Here is a 17,034-nt window from a genome sequence, read left to right on the forward strand (position 1 = left end):
TCATGGTGTGTGTGTCTGTCTCATGGTGTGTGTGTCTGTCTCATGGTGTGTGTGTCTGTCTCATGGTGTGTGTGTCTGTCTCATGGTGTGTGTGTCTGTCTCATGGTGTGTGTGTCTGTCTCATGGTGTGTGTGTCTGTCTCATGGTGTGTGTGTCTGTCTCATGGTGTGTGTGTCTGTCTCATGGTGTGTGTGTCTGTCTCATGGTGTGTGTGTCTGTCTCATGGTGTGTGTGTCTGTCTCATGGTGTGTGTGTCTGTCTCATGGTGTGTGTGTCTGTCTCATGGTGTGTGTGTCTGTCTCATGGTGTGTGTGTCTGTCTGTGTCATGGTCGGTGTGTGTGTCTGTCTGTGTCATGGTCGGTGTGTGTGTCTGTCTGTGTCATGGTCGGTGTGTGTGTGTCTGTCTGTGTCATGGTCGGTGTGTGTGTGTAATGGTGTGTGTGTGTAATGGTGTGTGTGTGTGTATGTCATGGTGTGTGTGTGTGTATGTCATGGTGTGTGTGTGTATGTCATGGTGTGTGTGTGTATGTCATGGTGTGTGTGTGTGTGTGTGTGTATGTCATGGTGTGTGTGTGTGTATGTCATGGTGTGTGTGTGTGTATGTCATGGTGTGTGTATGTCATGGTGTGTGTGTGTGTATGTCATGGTGTGTGTGTGTATGTCATGGTATGTGTGTGTGTATGTCATGGTATGTGTGTGTGTGTGTATGTCATGGTATGTGTGTGTGTGTGTATGTCATGGTATGTGTGTGTGTGTGTATGTCATGGTATGTGTGTGTGTGTGTATGTCATGGTATGTGTGTGTGTATGTCATGGTATGTGTGTGTGTGTATGTCATGGTATGTGTGTGTGTGTGTATGTCATGGTATGTGTGTGTGTGTATGTCATGGTATGTGTGTGTGTGTATGTCATGGTATGTGTGTGTGTGTGTATGTCATGGTATGTGTGTGTGTGTGTATGTCATGGTATGTGTGTGTGTATGTCATGGTGTGTGTGTGTGTGTATGTCATGGTATGTGTGTGTGTGTGTGTATGTCATGGTATGTGTGTGTGTGTGTCATGGTATGTGTGTGTCTGTGTTTTTACTCACCTTTTTTCCCCTCACGTCGTGCTGGTCTCCCCTCAACTGGCCCTGCCTCTGTGGCTGAAATCATCAAGCTTGACACAGGAAGCACCTCTAGTGACCGTCTGAGTGTCTCTCACTAGGAAGCAATGAAAACACTGCCTTTTATATGAAAATACAGTGTTTACATTGAAAAGCCTGCAGGGACAGGCTATAGACACCAGAACCACTACATTAAGCGGTGTGTGTGTGTGCGCTTGCTTGCGTGTGTGTGTGTGCGCCTGCTAGTGAGTGAGCTTTTGTTTGTATGTAAATGAGCTTATGTATATCAGTGAGATTGTTTGTCTATGAGCCTGTGTATCAATGAGCTTGTGTGTGTCAGTGAGATTATGTGTCTGCATGTGAGTATGCTTACTATATAATTAAACGTTTCACTCTGAAAGTACCAATATTTTATATTAGAAAAGGCAATATATTACTCAATCATATGGGGTGGTAAGACATATTACATGCAACAATATATGGCGCAATGACTTATGGGGCTGGCATTTTTTTTCCAGGCTGCTTTGTATCCCCAGTCCGGCCCTGCATGCAGGCAACCCCATTGTAAAGCACAGCACCCCCCACCGGAAAGCCAACTACGCTTACAGACTCCAGATCGCCAGAGATGGCAAAAGCTGATAATGGTGAAGGCTCCAACATGGAGGAAGCAGAAGTGGCAGAGCTCGACTAAACAAAAAGCGACAGGGAGGCTGGAACCAACATGGAGCAAGCCAAAGCTCTGCACCAAGCCTGATATGCAACGGATAGCCCTGGTCCTGGTCGGCGATAAAAACTGCCTTTCCCTGGGCTTCAAAGCCTGGCATGCTCCTGTATAGGCAAGGATTGTGCTCTACCGACCCAACGCATAGGGTGAATGGGGATTCTAGTGGGGTTAAGGAGTAGAACTATTAGCCTTATTTAGCTAATTGGGGAAATATTCTAATGTGTTTTGTTTTTTTCTTTGACCGTCTCTCTTTATTTGCTCTCAGACCTGTTAATCAGAAATCAGATGCCTTGTTTTCTTTTCTTCTCTTTAAGTGGCCTCCCAGGAAACCTTTCTTGCTAAGCAATATGGCTCCTGTTTATTTTTATTTTGTTTAACTCTGTCAGAATAGTCAGTCACCAAGCTATATTTCACCTCTCTGTGTATGCACGGAGTCTCAATATTCACATTTTAACCTTCATATATATTACAAAATGTGCAATGTATTTGCAATGTTATTTGCATGCCAAGCCACTGTCCTTATATGTCACTCGAAAAGCTAGCAATAGCGGTCATGGCGTTGCAGGCTTGTTTGTATTATCGATGAGCCAAACATTAAGGCTCTGGCACTCAACCCCAAAAGTGTAAATGAAGAAACTTTTCCCAGGTGCTTCCAAGCAGGGCATATAAACAAAGTAAAGACAGGAGCACTCTCTCGGTTTTCCAATTATATTTCAAAAAATAATCACCACCTATACATCAACGTTTCAACCCTTCAGGGTCTTTATCAGGAACTGGATTCAAGCAGTACATGGGAAAGCATTTCTCAATGCTTTCCTATAGACGGCAGCGTATTCTCACAGTGAAAATCACAGTGAGAAGCGCGGAAACGTCTCTAGCGGGACCCAAGGACAACAAGTACACTACATAGGCCTAACCAAGTACCCTAATTAATTTCCTGAATATGGATTTAAAATAATTATGGCACATAGTTTTAGAATTATATCTAATAACTGGTGCACATTGTCCTCAATAATCCTTGAGACGAATACCCTTCCAATCATTGGTAGAACTCACTTGCATTCATACCTTTTTATTGTTATTTTAATTATTTAAGTTCTTATTCTCTCTCTGATTTTATGGCAATAACAAAATTAAAAATTAGGCACAAATTAATATCACATAATCCAGATATTATACTTAACGCATTTAACATTAGAACATGTTCCCCTTATTATTAGATTTCTACAAACACAACAAACTCCTAATCACTTAGATCAACTCCTTCTATTTAAAAAAAACATTTTATAACTTCCCTTTTCGATCTGTGAATGTTACAACATAGAGATATAGAAAGGGACACTTTGTATATTTAAGGGCCATCAATTAATATGATACCAATGTATCAGAGTTAGCATTTCATCATTTGGAGTAATCCACTTCATACTGGATACACTTCTACTGAATACCTTTTCTTATGATCCAGCCCTACATTATCTCATAAAATTCCTATTTTAAATATATTTCCACTTTATACTATGTTACTCATTTTTATTTTATATATTGTGAGAACACTAGTGTAGATTATCTTCCAATATATCACTTTTTATTTTTTCATCAGAACCTACAGACACTGTTACAACAGTATCACTAAGGGTTAACTCTATACTTAGCATTGGTAGAGACCTTCCCTTATTTCCATTGGATAATTCAAAGCCACTCTGGCCAATCACCTAAGATACCCAGACTTATAATCACTGATACTTGATAGTGTTTGGTTCCCCTCTAATGAGCCAACTGGCGAAATGCGCGCATCAGGGGCTCGGGTAGCTAACTACTATACCATAGATGTCATTCTGTCATTACCGCTAGCCGTGGCAACTGACATTTCGGCTACCTCTGTTGCAAACAACGGATTTGTTTTCCTATGTTACTCTATTTTATTTTCTAGCCTCCTGTTCTCTGGAGATTTGGGCATGGTGGGTAGCTTAGCGTGAGAGTAGAATTTTGGGTAAGGGGCGCCCTTGAAGGCACTTTAGCCTTTATCTCTATATTGATTAGGGCTAAAAACAAACTTTTTATTTATAAATAAATTTTTTCCTTCTCCTCTCAACTTCTAAGCCGTTGGGGACCTTAGTAGCAATCCTAGTATACAATAGGTGTCAGTCTTAACGCATATATAGCTGCTGTGAGTGAGACTGCAGCTACCACTATTATTACTTCTAGTACTATCAATTCTATCAGGTACTACTCTGAACTTTTGCTCATTACAACTATATAGTGGAAACTTATCCGTTACTTGTTTTATTTTACATGATTTTCTTCTTTTTTGTATATTTATTGCACCTATTTTAACCTACTATAATAAAAGTTATGTCTTAATAGACACAGTCCATTCTCACATAGATACTCTTGTGGAGATTCATTTTGTTTTTCTTTTTTTCATTGAATTTACCAGTTAGGGCTTACCTAATTAATTCTATAAATCTCTAATGTATCTATCTCTATCCTCTCTATACATCGGCTCAATTCTCTCTTTTTTTCTTTTGAACTGACTAAAATAAATTAATGTATTTTTCCAGATTTACAGAGTACATAACATGTCTAGGATTTCAGTTTATTTTTGGTAGTTACAGGCCACAAAATACAAGGAGTTAAAATAAAATTTGAATGTGATGTGTTTTTGGTATATTTGTCTTGTAAGTGTAATAGGGATTTTGACACTTATACAGCAATTTAACGGTCAATATCTCCTCTAATTATTGTAGTCAATTATTTTTGACCTGACCATTTCGTTTTTAACAGTTAGAATTTTTATTCGTTGGATTTGAGGTTCTGTGTCGCAGTTTGGGGTATTATAGCAGTTAGAATGTTGAAATTATCCCACAAAGGATTACCATTTGTGAAATTACACATTGCAGGCTCTCATATGATGTATATTTTGCTTTAGCATGCTGCCTTTTTATTTTTATTTTTTTTTGCCAGTTTAGGTCAAAATTTGAGATTTACTTTATTTGCATATTTACTTATCATACTTATTACCATTTAACTGGCTGTTTCTGAAATCTGACTGCCACTGTGATCACAATTATGCTCAGCAAACTCTTCTGAACAAATCAATATCCCCAATGTTTGCATTTGCCACTAATTTGCAAAGCTACAGTGCAACATAAGACACCTGGCTATTTGTGTTTTGACAATAACATTTTTCATCAATGAACTTGGACCTATTCCGCATTTTGGAGCATTGTAGCAATTTCAAAGTTCAAATAATCTCATGTTTAGCAGTATACAGAGGGATTGGCATTTATTTAAGGGTGTTGCCAACTTGAGTTGTACTGTACAAAAGTAATACGTAATGTAACTGGGTGGGGGTGGATATATAGGTTTCAGGCGTGTGTTTGTTAAGTACCATCTGAATCAAACTTTCCTGCTAGTTTTCCAATGGACAGAGCATCTCAACACCTCTTTCGTAGCTATTAATGCCTTTTGCCACTCTTCCCCCTGAGAATGATTGTTGGAGCTTTTCTTCACATTTGCTGATAAAAGATGGCTTCTGATTAAAAAAATCTAGAATTATCAGAGCTTGGTAGCATACAGAAAGTGATTTCTTATGAGAAGGAGTATCTAAACAGGCTTTAATAAATGGGGAGGATAGTGGTTTGACATGTGGTTGTAGTTTATGTTATTGGAGGATGTGTTTGATCTGGAAGTATTTAAATATTTCTCCACTGAAAAGACCAAATTTTCCCCTTAGAGCAGGGAAAGGCAAAATATGGTCATGCTGTATTTGATTACTTATTGCAGATATACCTGCATTTTGCTACCTTTTCAGGTGGAGATCTGATGCAAGCTGCAGTAGCGGCGTGAGTGGGGCAAAGTAGAGATAAGAGCATGGCTTCAACATTTCTTTATCTCCAGGTGTGGATGGCCAGCAGGGAATTAACCCTGCTCACACTAGATTGTAGTAACAACAGGGATTTAAATTCCAATTTACATCCCTGATTGCAGTGTTCACTTTGAGCCGTGCATACAGAACATATTTCAGTCTGAAGCCACGAATTATGTCTCGGCTGAGAGGTTTGGTGGCCATTAGAGCCTTAGCTAAAGTCTGGCTTTCTACCAACATCCCAAATATGGACAGGGTAGTGACTAAAATTAAAGATAATTATGTCATGGATAAACTGACTGCAGAGGTTCGTAACACACCTTTAATCCACATCAACGAAGTACCCCCTTACTTCCTATCTAATTTCCCTCTCTCTCTCTCGCTTTTTTACTTTTTCTTCACCATGTTGCATCAATGTATTATAAAATGTGAGACAGGCCATACAGTACTAAAACTATCATTTAACAGAGGAGTTAGCTGGCACCGATGTACAAAAATGCATGGAAATTATGATGAGATTATCGCTTTTATATACCCTATGTTCTAACTACTTATTGATGCGATCTTAAACCTATTTTATCAAGGATGTATAACCTGTATGCCTGTACTCCTAAATAAGGCATTTAAAAATAATAAAAAAGTTATTTGGTACCAGCAAGAATGTAATCCTGTGGTTAAATGTGGTAAAGTACCTGAACAGAGACTGGGTGTGTATGAATGTGCTAAATAAGAAAGTTACTGCACAAAATATTGCAAATGACAAAGTTTTCTGTATACTTAAAGTAACACTATAGTGTTAAAAATACAAACGAGTATTCTTAACACTATAATTTTACTCTGCCTATTTTGGTGTCCATCACCCGCCTTTTGAGGGTTTAAAAGGGGAGTATATATTACATACCTTTCAGCCCTCGCTGCAGCCACTCCTCCTCCCTGACTGAGATCATTATGATGGGAAAAACAATGGGAGGCTAGTATCCACGCTGCACCCTATGAGCAATATTTGACTGAGAACAAAGACTGACTCACAGACACAGAGTCAGAAACAGAAGAAGCACTTCTACTGGCTGTCCGGAAGACAGCGACAAGAGGTGTGTTTAATCCTGCAAAGGAAACATTACAGTTTCTACAAAACTGCAATGTTTTACATTGCAGAGATACAATTAAAGGACCACTGCAACAAGACCATTTCTAAAAAGGTGTCCTAAAGGATTTCACCAGATATTAAATCCAGAAACGTCATTCATTTTCAATCATGAGGATGCTTTCCTTACAAAATACATGCTAAAAGGACAGTCATTTTGCTTTGTGCATGTCATCAGCTAAGTCAAATATAATCTTTTTGTCTCTGCTGTGACCTTGCATACAACCATTATAAGATTTATTTTAACTTTTTGAAAAGTGCCTTGACCTTTAATGTCAGAAGTTTGAATATGGTCTGACTGGATCTAATGTGCTGTCTCAACCTATGTCTCCTTAACGGGCCAATTACCTTCTTGGGTGACTGGCTGGGATTCATGGGTTCCAACCACAGAAATGATAACAGATTTGCCAAGCTCAGTTCTAAAGAAACATACAATGCCTTGATAAGCTCATACTAAGCATAACCCTTATTGACAGGCTAACTCTGGCATCTGTGAAATAATACAAAGATAACTAAAAATCATCACACGTGATAATATAAAAAGCGGCTACAGCTATAATACCAGAAATACACCTTAAATACATTAATAATTTGTATTACTTCTTGACAAATTAAATCCTCTTAACTGGTTAAAGAACTCAACTTGTGCCGAATAACCCATGCTTAGAATAACATGAGATTTATTTGACATTCCTTACCATTTAAGTGTATAGATCCTGGTGCCTACCTTTCCTGCTTCCTAGAGAATGATCCAAAGACAGTAATTACACCCACTGGATCATTTTTCTATTTTTATTGTTGTACACAATGTTGAATGTTTTCCTAAGAAAATTACAGAATAAAAAATGTGATGCTTTGTGCAGTAAGCAGTTACCTTTTGCGGTTTTCTTCATATTGGTCTTCATAATGGGCACTGGTCTTGTACCGGTCTGCTCCGTAGAGGCAAGTTTTTGCTTTCGCTTTCTAGACCTGTATCTCTACTTTACCTTCCTGTAGGATAAATGATAATGTTAGTTCTACGATAAAATACTGGAAAAGCATGTCACTAGATACAAAAAATGTATGCATGCAGCACCCTATGTATGCATGTTCAGCCAGCCCCCTGGAGATATATACGGTATAGATAGATAGATAGATAGAGATATAGATAGATAGAGATATAGATAGAGATATAGATAGATAGAGATATAGATATATGTCAAGCAAACTTCTTGGTTTTGTACCCCTCCCTGTCACAGATGCCTCATCCCAGGGCCCTATTCAGCCTTGTACAGCAAAGAACTCCATATGGAATTTTCCCCAAGTGAGTAGCTCATGAAGCAGACAATAGGCTGTTAAAGTAGGACCTGTCAAAGATGGGGTACTATGACGTTTGTGGCAGGCTTATGCAATGTATGATCATATAATGTAACTAAACGCCCATTATTTTTTGCCTAGATTAGGTGTTTTTAAAAAAAAAAAAACTAACAAAATCTGTCAGCACCGAAGTTGCTGCTTAGTGGATAAGGGAGTGCGCTGTATTTTCTTTTTTATTAGATACAAAACTTTGACCGTTTTAACACAGCTAGCTTTTTTTTTCATGAAACGTAAAAAAAAAAAATGTAATCCAGTCTGATCAGTTTTGTCTTCTTTAAAGGGAAAGTGAATAATATGTTTAAATGTCTCCTTATAAAAATATTTTTTTTTCCCACAAAGTACAGAGGATGTTTACAAATAAACCATACCACCTAACAGAGAAAATCATCAAACTGCACATAACAAGGCTACAGAATGTAAAGTGACATCCAAAACGCATATGTTTGTTATTCTTGGATATATATATATTTACCAAAAAAATATAATGTAAAAATCCAAAAATGTATAGATTAAGAGACTTACAGGAGGGCAATGTGTGCGTCAAACAAATGCATTCACAGTGAAGCAGCTGCTGAACGAACATCTTTGTTATCTCTGGGATGTTGTCAAGCACTCAGGTAATTAGATCATATATAAAATTACTGTTTGCTAGCTGTATGGCAAGCACAGTGTATGGATGCAATTACAGGGCAGAACCCATGTTCTTGAGTGGGAAAACAAGGTTAAAAATCTTATTGTTTATAATTCAAGATATTCAAGCTGTAAATTGCTTGTTGTACAAACTTATTTTGTTTGTTTTACATAGATATATTGTAATTGTTTTATCATCGATAAATAGACATTTTAAAATTATAAAAAAATATTGTAACTTCGGATGTATACAGCTTTTAAAGCGCTGACCCTTTTAACATTGCTTGTTTTTAAAGGTCCTTGGGAATCACCTTTCATGTGTTAAGCAGCTTTCACTTTATTACTAAATATCTGCATTTTATTAATTTTTTTTCATGCTTTTTTTTTTTATTGTAAATAAATATATATGACACAAAATGCAACGACCCATTTAGTTTGGTTAGACAACTATTGCAGAACCATGAAGTTACTGGTTCTCACCATGAACTCTAATAACAGAAAGATTACATTTCCCCCCATTTTTAATCTAATAAATGTACATTTTATTTGTGAGCTTCTGTTTTGTAAATGAAAGGCAAAGTATTATATATAAATGGACACATACCGGTACATCTAAAAAAAACATAGAAAAGAAGCACATGCGTGGCCATGTCGTATTCCTTCAATGAAATTTTCTCTATTAAAAGTATTTGAGGAGGTTTGACAGCTCCTGCCAGTCACTGTATGTAGCGCAGCCCGCAGATAGCGGCCTCTGTGTCCCTCTACCCTTTCTGACAGGAAGTGCTCACCTAGGGTACAGAGCACATACAGAGGGAGATGGTGATAACACACATGTAAAGAACTGGGAGAGAAGTGAGACACATAAAATGGACAGGGGGAGAATTGAGACACATAAAATGGACAGGGGGAGAATTGAGACACATAAAATGGACAGGGGGAGAATTGAGACACATGAAAGGGACCAACCGGTGGAGAAGTGAGACACATGAAAGGGACCGACCGGTGGAGACATGAAAGGGACCGACCGGTGGAGACATGAAAGGGACCGACCGGTGGAGAAGTGAGACACATGAAAGGGACCGACCGGTGGAGAAGTGAGACACATGAAAGGGACCGACCGGTGGAGAAGTGAGACACATGAAAGCGACCAGCAGAGAATGGAGTCACATGAAAGGGGGGAATTGAGACACATGGAAGAGGGGGAATTGAGACACATGGAAGGGGGGGAATGGAGACACATGGAAGGGGGGAATTGGAGACACATGGAAGGGGGGAATTGAGACACATGGAAGGGGGGGAATGGAGACACATGGAAGGGGGGGAATGGAGACACATGGAAGGGGGGGAATGGAGACACATGGAAGGGGGGGAATGGAGACACATGGAAGGGGGGAATGGAGACACATGGAAGGGGGACAATGGAGACACATGGAAGGGGGACAATGGAGACACATGGAAGGGGGACAATGGAGACACATGGAAGGGGGACAATGGAGACACATGGAAGGGGGACAATGGAGACACATGGAAGGGGGACAATGGAGACACATGGAAGGGGGACAATGGAGACACATGGAAGGGGGACAATGGAGACACATGGAAGGGGGACAATGGAGACACATGGAAGGGGGGAATGGAGACACATGGAAGGGGGGAATGGAGACACATGGAAAGGGGGAATGGAGACACATGGAAGGGGGAATGGAGACACATGGAAGGGGGGGAATGGAGACACATGGAAGGGGGGAATGGAGACACATGGAAGGGGGGAATTGAGGCACATGGAAGGGGGGAATTGAGGCACATGGAAGGGGGGAATTGAGGCACATGGAAGGGGGGAATTGAGGCACATGGAAGGGGGGAATTGAGACACATGGAAGGGGGGAATTGAGGCACATGGAAGGGGGGAATTGAGGCACATGGAAGGGGGGAATTGAGGCACATGGAAGGGGGGAATTGAGACACATGGAAGGGGGGAATTGAGACACATGGAAGGGGGGAATTGAGACACATGGAAGGGGGGAATTGAGACACATGGAAGGGGGGAATTGAGACACATGGAAGGGGGTTATTGAGACACATCGAAGGGGGTTATTGAGACACATCGAAGGGGGTTATTGAGACACATCGAAGGGGGTTATTGAGACACATCGAAGGGGGTTATTGAGACACATGGAAGGGGGGAATTGAGACACATGGAGGGTTATGAGAATTACCCCCATCGTGGCACACCATTTTCAAAAGTAGACAACCCAGGGTATTCAAAAGGGGAAATATATGCAGTATTTTTAGTAGCCATATGGTCACAAACCCTGGCCAAAGTTAGTGTGCATATTTCTTTGTTGTTGCAGTTTTCACATAAAAACTCCAATTTCACCTATATCATAATCATTATACATTGTAATGCTCTGAAACACTCATATTTGTGTTCAACGAGGTCTCACGAGTAAAACAGTACCCTCCATGTACAAGTTTTATGAAGTTTAGGAAAATTACAGGCTTGCCCATTTCAGTTTGCCAGATTGGTTTGCTGGGCCTTTGAGACCATCTGGCAGCCCAGGAATGAGAAATACCTCCATCCTGTCATACCATTTACAAAAATAGACAACCAAAGGAAACTCAAACACTTATCAGATGAAAGTCCTTTTTTTGTGTTTGTAGAATAATGTAACTTTTGAATCTAGAATAGAAACTACAGACATGAAATTCTGAGCAATGAACATAAACTTAGTTTTCAGAGGGTTTTTCCTTTTAGTTATATGGAAACTTCTACTATAGCAGCATATTACAAATCCATCTGGCAGAGTGTTCGTAAATATACACATATGCAACAAAATCTATTGAATCACAACCACGTGAACTGTTTAACATGAAAAACTCAGGAGTGACTTCAAACGTAAGCAGTTTGATGTGAAACATCAATATCACATGATTACAAGCAGAACCTTCCCTGATCCCAACACTTGAAAGCGATCTAAAGCCTCTGTTTAGAGCTGTGAAACTGAATAACATTTGCTTTACAATGCAATTCAAAGCCTTGAAATATGCATTAAACATGCTCTTTAAAAGCACACAAAATATTAGAGCTAATCGCTCACTAGATGCAAAAATTAGAGAGATAGAGAAAAGAGATAGAGAGAGACGGAGAGACAGACAGATATAAATGGCATGGTTTCACACAAGTATGTGTCAAATTCACAAGGAATACTTCACCAGTCTAATGTGGTGAGCTAGAAATTGATGTTAGAAAATTAATAAAAGGAATGGAACATATCAGCTATAAAGAAAGGTTAACAAATTTAAACCTATTTAGCTTAGAAAAACGTCGCCTGAGAGGGGATATGATAACGTTATACAAATATATTCGGGGCCAATACAAACCATTGTGTGGAAATCTATTCACAAACCGGACTTTACATAGGACACGAGGCCATGCGTTTAGACTGGAAGAAAGAAGATTTCATCTAAGGCAAAGGAAAGGTTTTTTTTACTGTAAGAACAATCAGGATGTGGAATTCTCTGCCTGAAGAAGCGGTTTTATCAGAGTCCATACAGATGTTCAAACAGCTACTAGATGCATACTTGCAAAAACAGAATATTCAAGGATATAATCTTTCAATGTAGGGTAACAACTGCTTGATCCAAGGATAAATCTGACTGCCATTCTGGGGTCAAGAAGGAATTTTTTTCCTAGCTTGTTGCAAAATTGTGCTTCAAACTGTTTTGGTTTTTTTGCCTTCTTTTGGATCAACAGCAAAAAACAAATGTGAGGAAGGCTGAACTTGATGGACGCAAGTCTCTTTTCAGCTATGTAACTATGTAACTGAGCAGGTAACCGTAAGCTTTAGGGTCAAGTGGTGGGGAAAAAAAAAAAAAAAAAAAAAGGACCAACTTTTTATATATAGGAATTTTTCCTATATATATTTTACTATGAGATACTAACTACAGTATTCCAGACTACACTTATTCACCTAGTGGTGGATAGGTTAAATTCTTTATGTTTAACTGTGTAGGGTTAAGCCCTTTGGACATAACTGGAGTGTCCGACTGGTGAATAGCTCCTAAGAAGTAAACTTCTTGGGTATCTTTATTTTGTGCTACTTGTTTCTTGTCTGTGACTGCACAGCGTGGCCTGTAACGTGTGTCTGTGACTGCACAGCGTGGCCTGTAACGTGTGTCTGTGACTGCACAGCGTGGCCTGTAACGTGTGTCTGTGACTGCACAGCGTGGCCTGTAACGTGTGTCTGTGACTGCACAGCGTGGCCTGTAACGTGTGTCTGTGACTGCACAGCGTGGCCTGTAACGTGTGTCTGTGACTGCACAGCGTGGCCTGTAACGTGTGTCTGTGACTGCACAGCGTGGCCTGTAACGTGTGTCTGTGACTGCACAGCGTAGCCTGTAACGTGTGTCTGTGATTGTACAGCATAGCCTGTAACGTGTGTCTGTGATTGTACAGCATAGCCTGTAACGTGTGTCTGTGATTGTACAGCATAGCCTGTAACGTGTGTCTGTGATTGTACAGCATAGCCTGTAATGTGTGTCTGTGATTGTACAGCATAGCCTGTAATGTGTGTCTGTGATTGTACAGCATAGCCTGTAATGTGTGTCTGTGATTGTACAGCATAGCCTGTAATGTGTGTCTGTGATTGTACAGCATAGCCTGTAATGTGTGTCTGTGATTGTACAGCATAGCCTGTAATGTGTGTCTGTGATTGTACAGCATAGCCTGTAATGTGTGTCTGTGATTGTACAGCATAGCCTGTAATGTGTGTCTGTGATTGTACAGCATAGCCTGTAATGTGTGTCTGTGATTGTACAGCATAGCCTGTAATGTGTGTCTGTGATTGTACAGCATAGCCTGTAATGTGTGTCTGTGATTGTACAGCATAGCCTGTAATGTGTGTCTGTGATTGTACAGCATAGCCTGTAATGTGTGTCTGTGATTGTACAGCATAGCCTGTAATGTGTATCTGTGATTGTACAGCATAGCCTGTAATGTGTGTCTGTGATTGTACAGCATAGCCTGTAATGTGTGTCTGTGATTGTACAGCATAGTGTCAGGGACCAGGAACCAGACAGATACAGAACTAGATGCTAAAACACCTTTATTAATAAATAAATAACCAAAAGCAAAGTCCAGGAAGCAAGCAGGGGTCAGTCACCAGAGCGGGTAGTCAGACAAGCCAGGATCAGGAACACGGAGAGCAGCAGAGTCAGGAACAAGGCCGGAGTCAGGAACCAGGAACAAACAGGAAACACAGGAACAAGGAGACTTCTGGGGAACAGGAAACCACGCAAGGGCAAGGAGGTTCTGGGATTTGCTGCTTAAATAGGCTGAACTGATTAGCAGCAGGGTTGATTACTACTCTCAGGTGAGTAACTGTGGCAACATACTGAAGGAGCTGATCGTTAATTACAGCTGAACTCAGTCACTGAAAAAAGGAAGGGTTGCTGTTTAAAACAGTAAGACAGTACCTCCCCCTCAACGACTCCCCCCATTTCTGCTGGTGGGTCCGGGCTTCATGGGGAAGCGGGCGTGATAGGAACGAAGGAGGGATGGTGCATGGACATCAGAGGCTGGAACCCAGGAGCGTTCCTCTGGACCGTACCCTTTCTAGTGCACCAAGTATTGGATCTGTCCTCTGAAGACTCGTGAGTCAATGATGCTGCGCATTTCATATTCCTCATGATTGTCAACCGGAACAGGACGTGGATGTGGCACTGAGGTGGTGTAACGATTACATACCAATGGTTTCAAGAGGGAAACATGGAATACATTTGAGATGCGCATGTTAGCAGGAAGGTCAAGTGCGTAAGCTACAGGGTTAACCCTTCCAAGTATACGAAATGGCCCAACGTATCGGGGTGCCAGTTTTTGTGAGGGAACACGGAGCCGTAGGTTGCGAGAAGACAGCCAGACCCTCTCTCCGACCTGATAGGTACGTGCAGGAAGGAGTCTGCGGTCGGCCTGGAGTTTGTAGTTCTGCATTGCGCATTGCAAAGAGTTCTGAACCTGCACCCAAGTGGAACGGAGTTCCCTGCTATGTTCCTCCAATGCCGGTATCCCCTGTGGCAAGAACGTATCAGGCAACATGGACGGTTGAAACCCATAGTTCGCCAAGAATGGGGATAGCCGGGAAGAGGCATTAATCGCAATATTGTGGGCAAACTCTGCCCAGGGTAGCAGATCAGACCAGTTGTTCTGGTGGTCAGAAATGTAGCAACGCATAAACTGTTTCAGTGTTTGGTTAGCTCGTTCCGCTGCACCGTTGGATTGCGGGTGGTAGGCAGAGGAGAAGGAAAGCTGAATTCCCATTTGTGACAAAAAGCTCTCCAAAATCTGGACACAAACTGGCTACCCCTATCTGAGATTATCACTTGAGGTAACCCATGCAAACAAAAGACCTCCCGAGCAAAAATTGTTGCAAGTACCTGGGAAGTTGGTAGCTTTTTCAAGGGAATGCAATGCGACATCTTCGAGAATCGTTCAACAACCATGAGCACGACTGTATTGCCACGGGAGACCGGAAGATCTACGATAAAATCCATGGACAAGTGGGTCCAGGGTCATTCACCATTAGGTATGGTTTTGCAGGAGACCCACTGGAGGGCGTTGTGGGTTTTATTTTGAGCGCACACAGGACAGGCAGCTACAAAAGCGGTGATATCCGAACGGAGACTAGGCCACCAAAATTGCCGGGAGACAGACCAGATTAACTGTTTTTTGCCTGGATGTCCAGCTGCTTTGGGGTTGTGGTATGTTCTTAATAGTTTAGTACGGAGATTACTAGGTACAAAACAACGGCCATTAGGTTTCTCTGGAGGAGCATTAATTTGTGCAGCCAGAATCTCCTCGCCTAGGGGTGAGGTGAGGTTAGTACGGATGGTGGCCAGTATATGGTCCGGAGGAATCACAGGGGTAGGGGTTCTCTCCTCTCTAGATGGAGGGGAGAACTGTCGAGACAAGGCATCAGCCCAAATGTTTTTAGTACCGGGCAAGTAAGAAACCACATAATTGAATCTTGATGGGAAGAGAGCCCATCTAGCTTGTCGGGGGGAAAGCCGCTTGGCTTCGGAAAGATATGTAAGATTCTTGTGGTCTGTAAGGATGAGGATTGGCACTGAAGTACCCTCAAGAAGGTGCCTCCATTCTTTGAGAGCTAAAATTATGGCTAGAAGTTCTCTAGCACCAATCTGGTAATTGCATTCCGCCGGGTTCAATTTCCTCGAGAAATACCCGCACGGATGCCTGGAGCTCTCTGGGTTAGGACGTTGAGACAGGAGGGCGCCTACTCCTGTCTCAGACGCATCGACTTCAAGAATGAATGGTAAGGCAGGGTTAGGGTGTACCAGTATAGGAGCAGCAGCAAAGGCGACTTTGAGAGACTCAAAGGCAGTAATGGCTTCCTGTGACCAATGGTGTGGATCAGCATCTCTCCTGGTCATATCCGTGAGAGGTTTAACCAAGGAAGAAAAGTTGCGTATGAACTTTCGATAATAATTGGCGAAGCCAAGAAAACGTTGTATAGAGCAAAGACCCGTAGGTCGAGGCCATTTTAGTACAGCCGAAAGTTTCTCTGGATCCATAGAGAATCCAGCATCTGAGACAACATAGCCCAAGAATGTGACCTGTTTGCAGTTAAACTCACATTTCTCCAATTTACAGAACAGATTATTTTCTCTAAGTCTCTGTAGAACACGAGAAACGTCTGCGTGATGGTTCGAGAGAGATGTGGAATGGATAAGAATATCGTCAAGATAAACCACCACACATTGCTGCAGCATATCTCGCAGGACGTCATTTATAAATTCTTGGAAAACCGCCGGAGCATTGCAAAGACCAAAGGGCATTCGTAATGCCCGCTCCTGGTGTTAAATCCGGTTTTCCATTCGTGGTCCTCTTTTATCCAAACGAGATTATATGCCCCTCTCAGATCAAGTTTAGTGAAAACCGTTGCTCCCTTGAGGTGGTCAAATAACTCAGTGATCAATGGAATGGGGTAGGCATTCTTAATGGTAATGCGATTGAGACCCCTATAGTCGATACAGGGTCTCAACTCGCCATTTTTCTTTTTCACAAAGAAAAGGCCGGCCCCGGCAGGAGAAGATGACTTCCGAATGAATCCCTTAGACAACGCATCGGTAACATACTCCTCCATGGCTCGATTCTCATGGCTACAGACAGCGGGTAAATCCGGCCACGGGGAG

At 41.3% G+C, this 17,034-nt stretch overlaps 1 protein-coding gene across 2 annotated transcripts in view; it reads right to left on the bottom strand.

Moving 5' to 3' along the window:
• Positions 1–17,034, bottom strand: part of SCML2 (Scm polycomb group protein like 2) — a 161,226-nt gene that overhangs the window by 102,361 nt on the left and 41,831 nt on the right. For both annotated transcript variants that reach the window (XM_063456930.1, XM_063456924.1), the window contains one exon: positions 7,715–7,830. In XM_063456930.1, the coding sequence (XP_063313000.1) occupies positions 7,715–7,745 (31 nt within the window). In that variant the 5' untranslated portion in view covers positions 7,746–7,830. The remainder of the gene's footprint in view (positions 1–7,714; positions 7,831–17,034) is intronic.

The sequence above is a fragment of the Pelobates fuscus genome, chromosome 1 (assembly GCF_036172605.1).
Source record: "Pelobates fuscus isolate aPelFus1 chromosome 1, aPelFus1.pri, whole genome shotgun sequence".
Taxonomy (NCBI): Eukaryota; Metazoa; Chordata; class Amphibia; order Anura; family Pelobatidae; genus Pelobates; species Pelobates fuscus.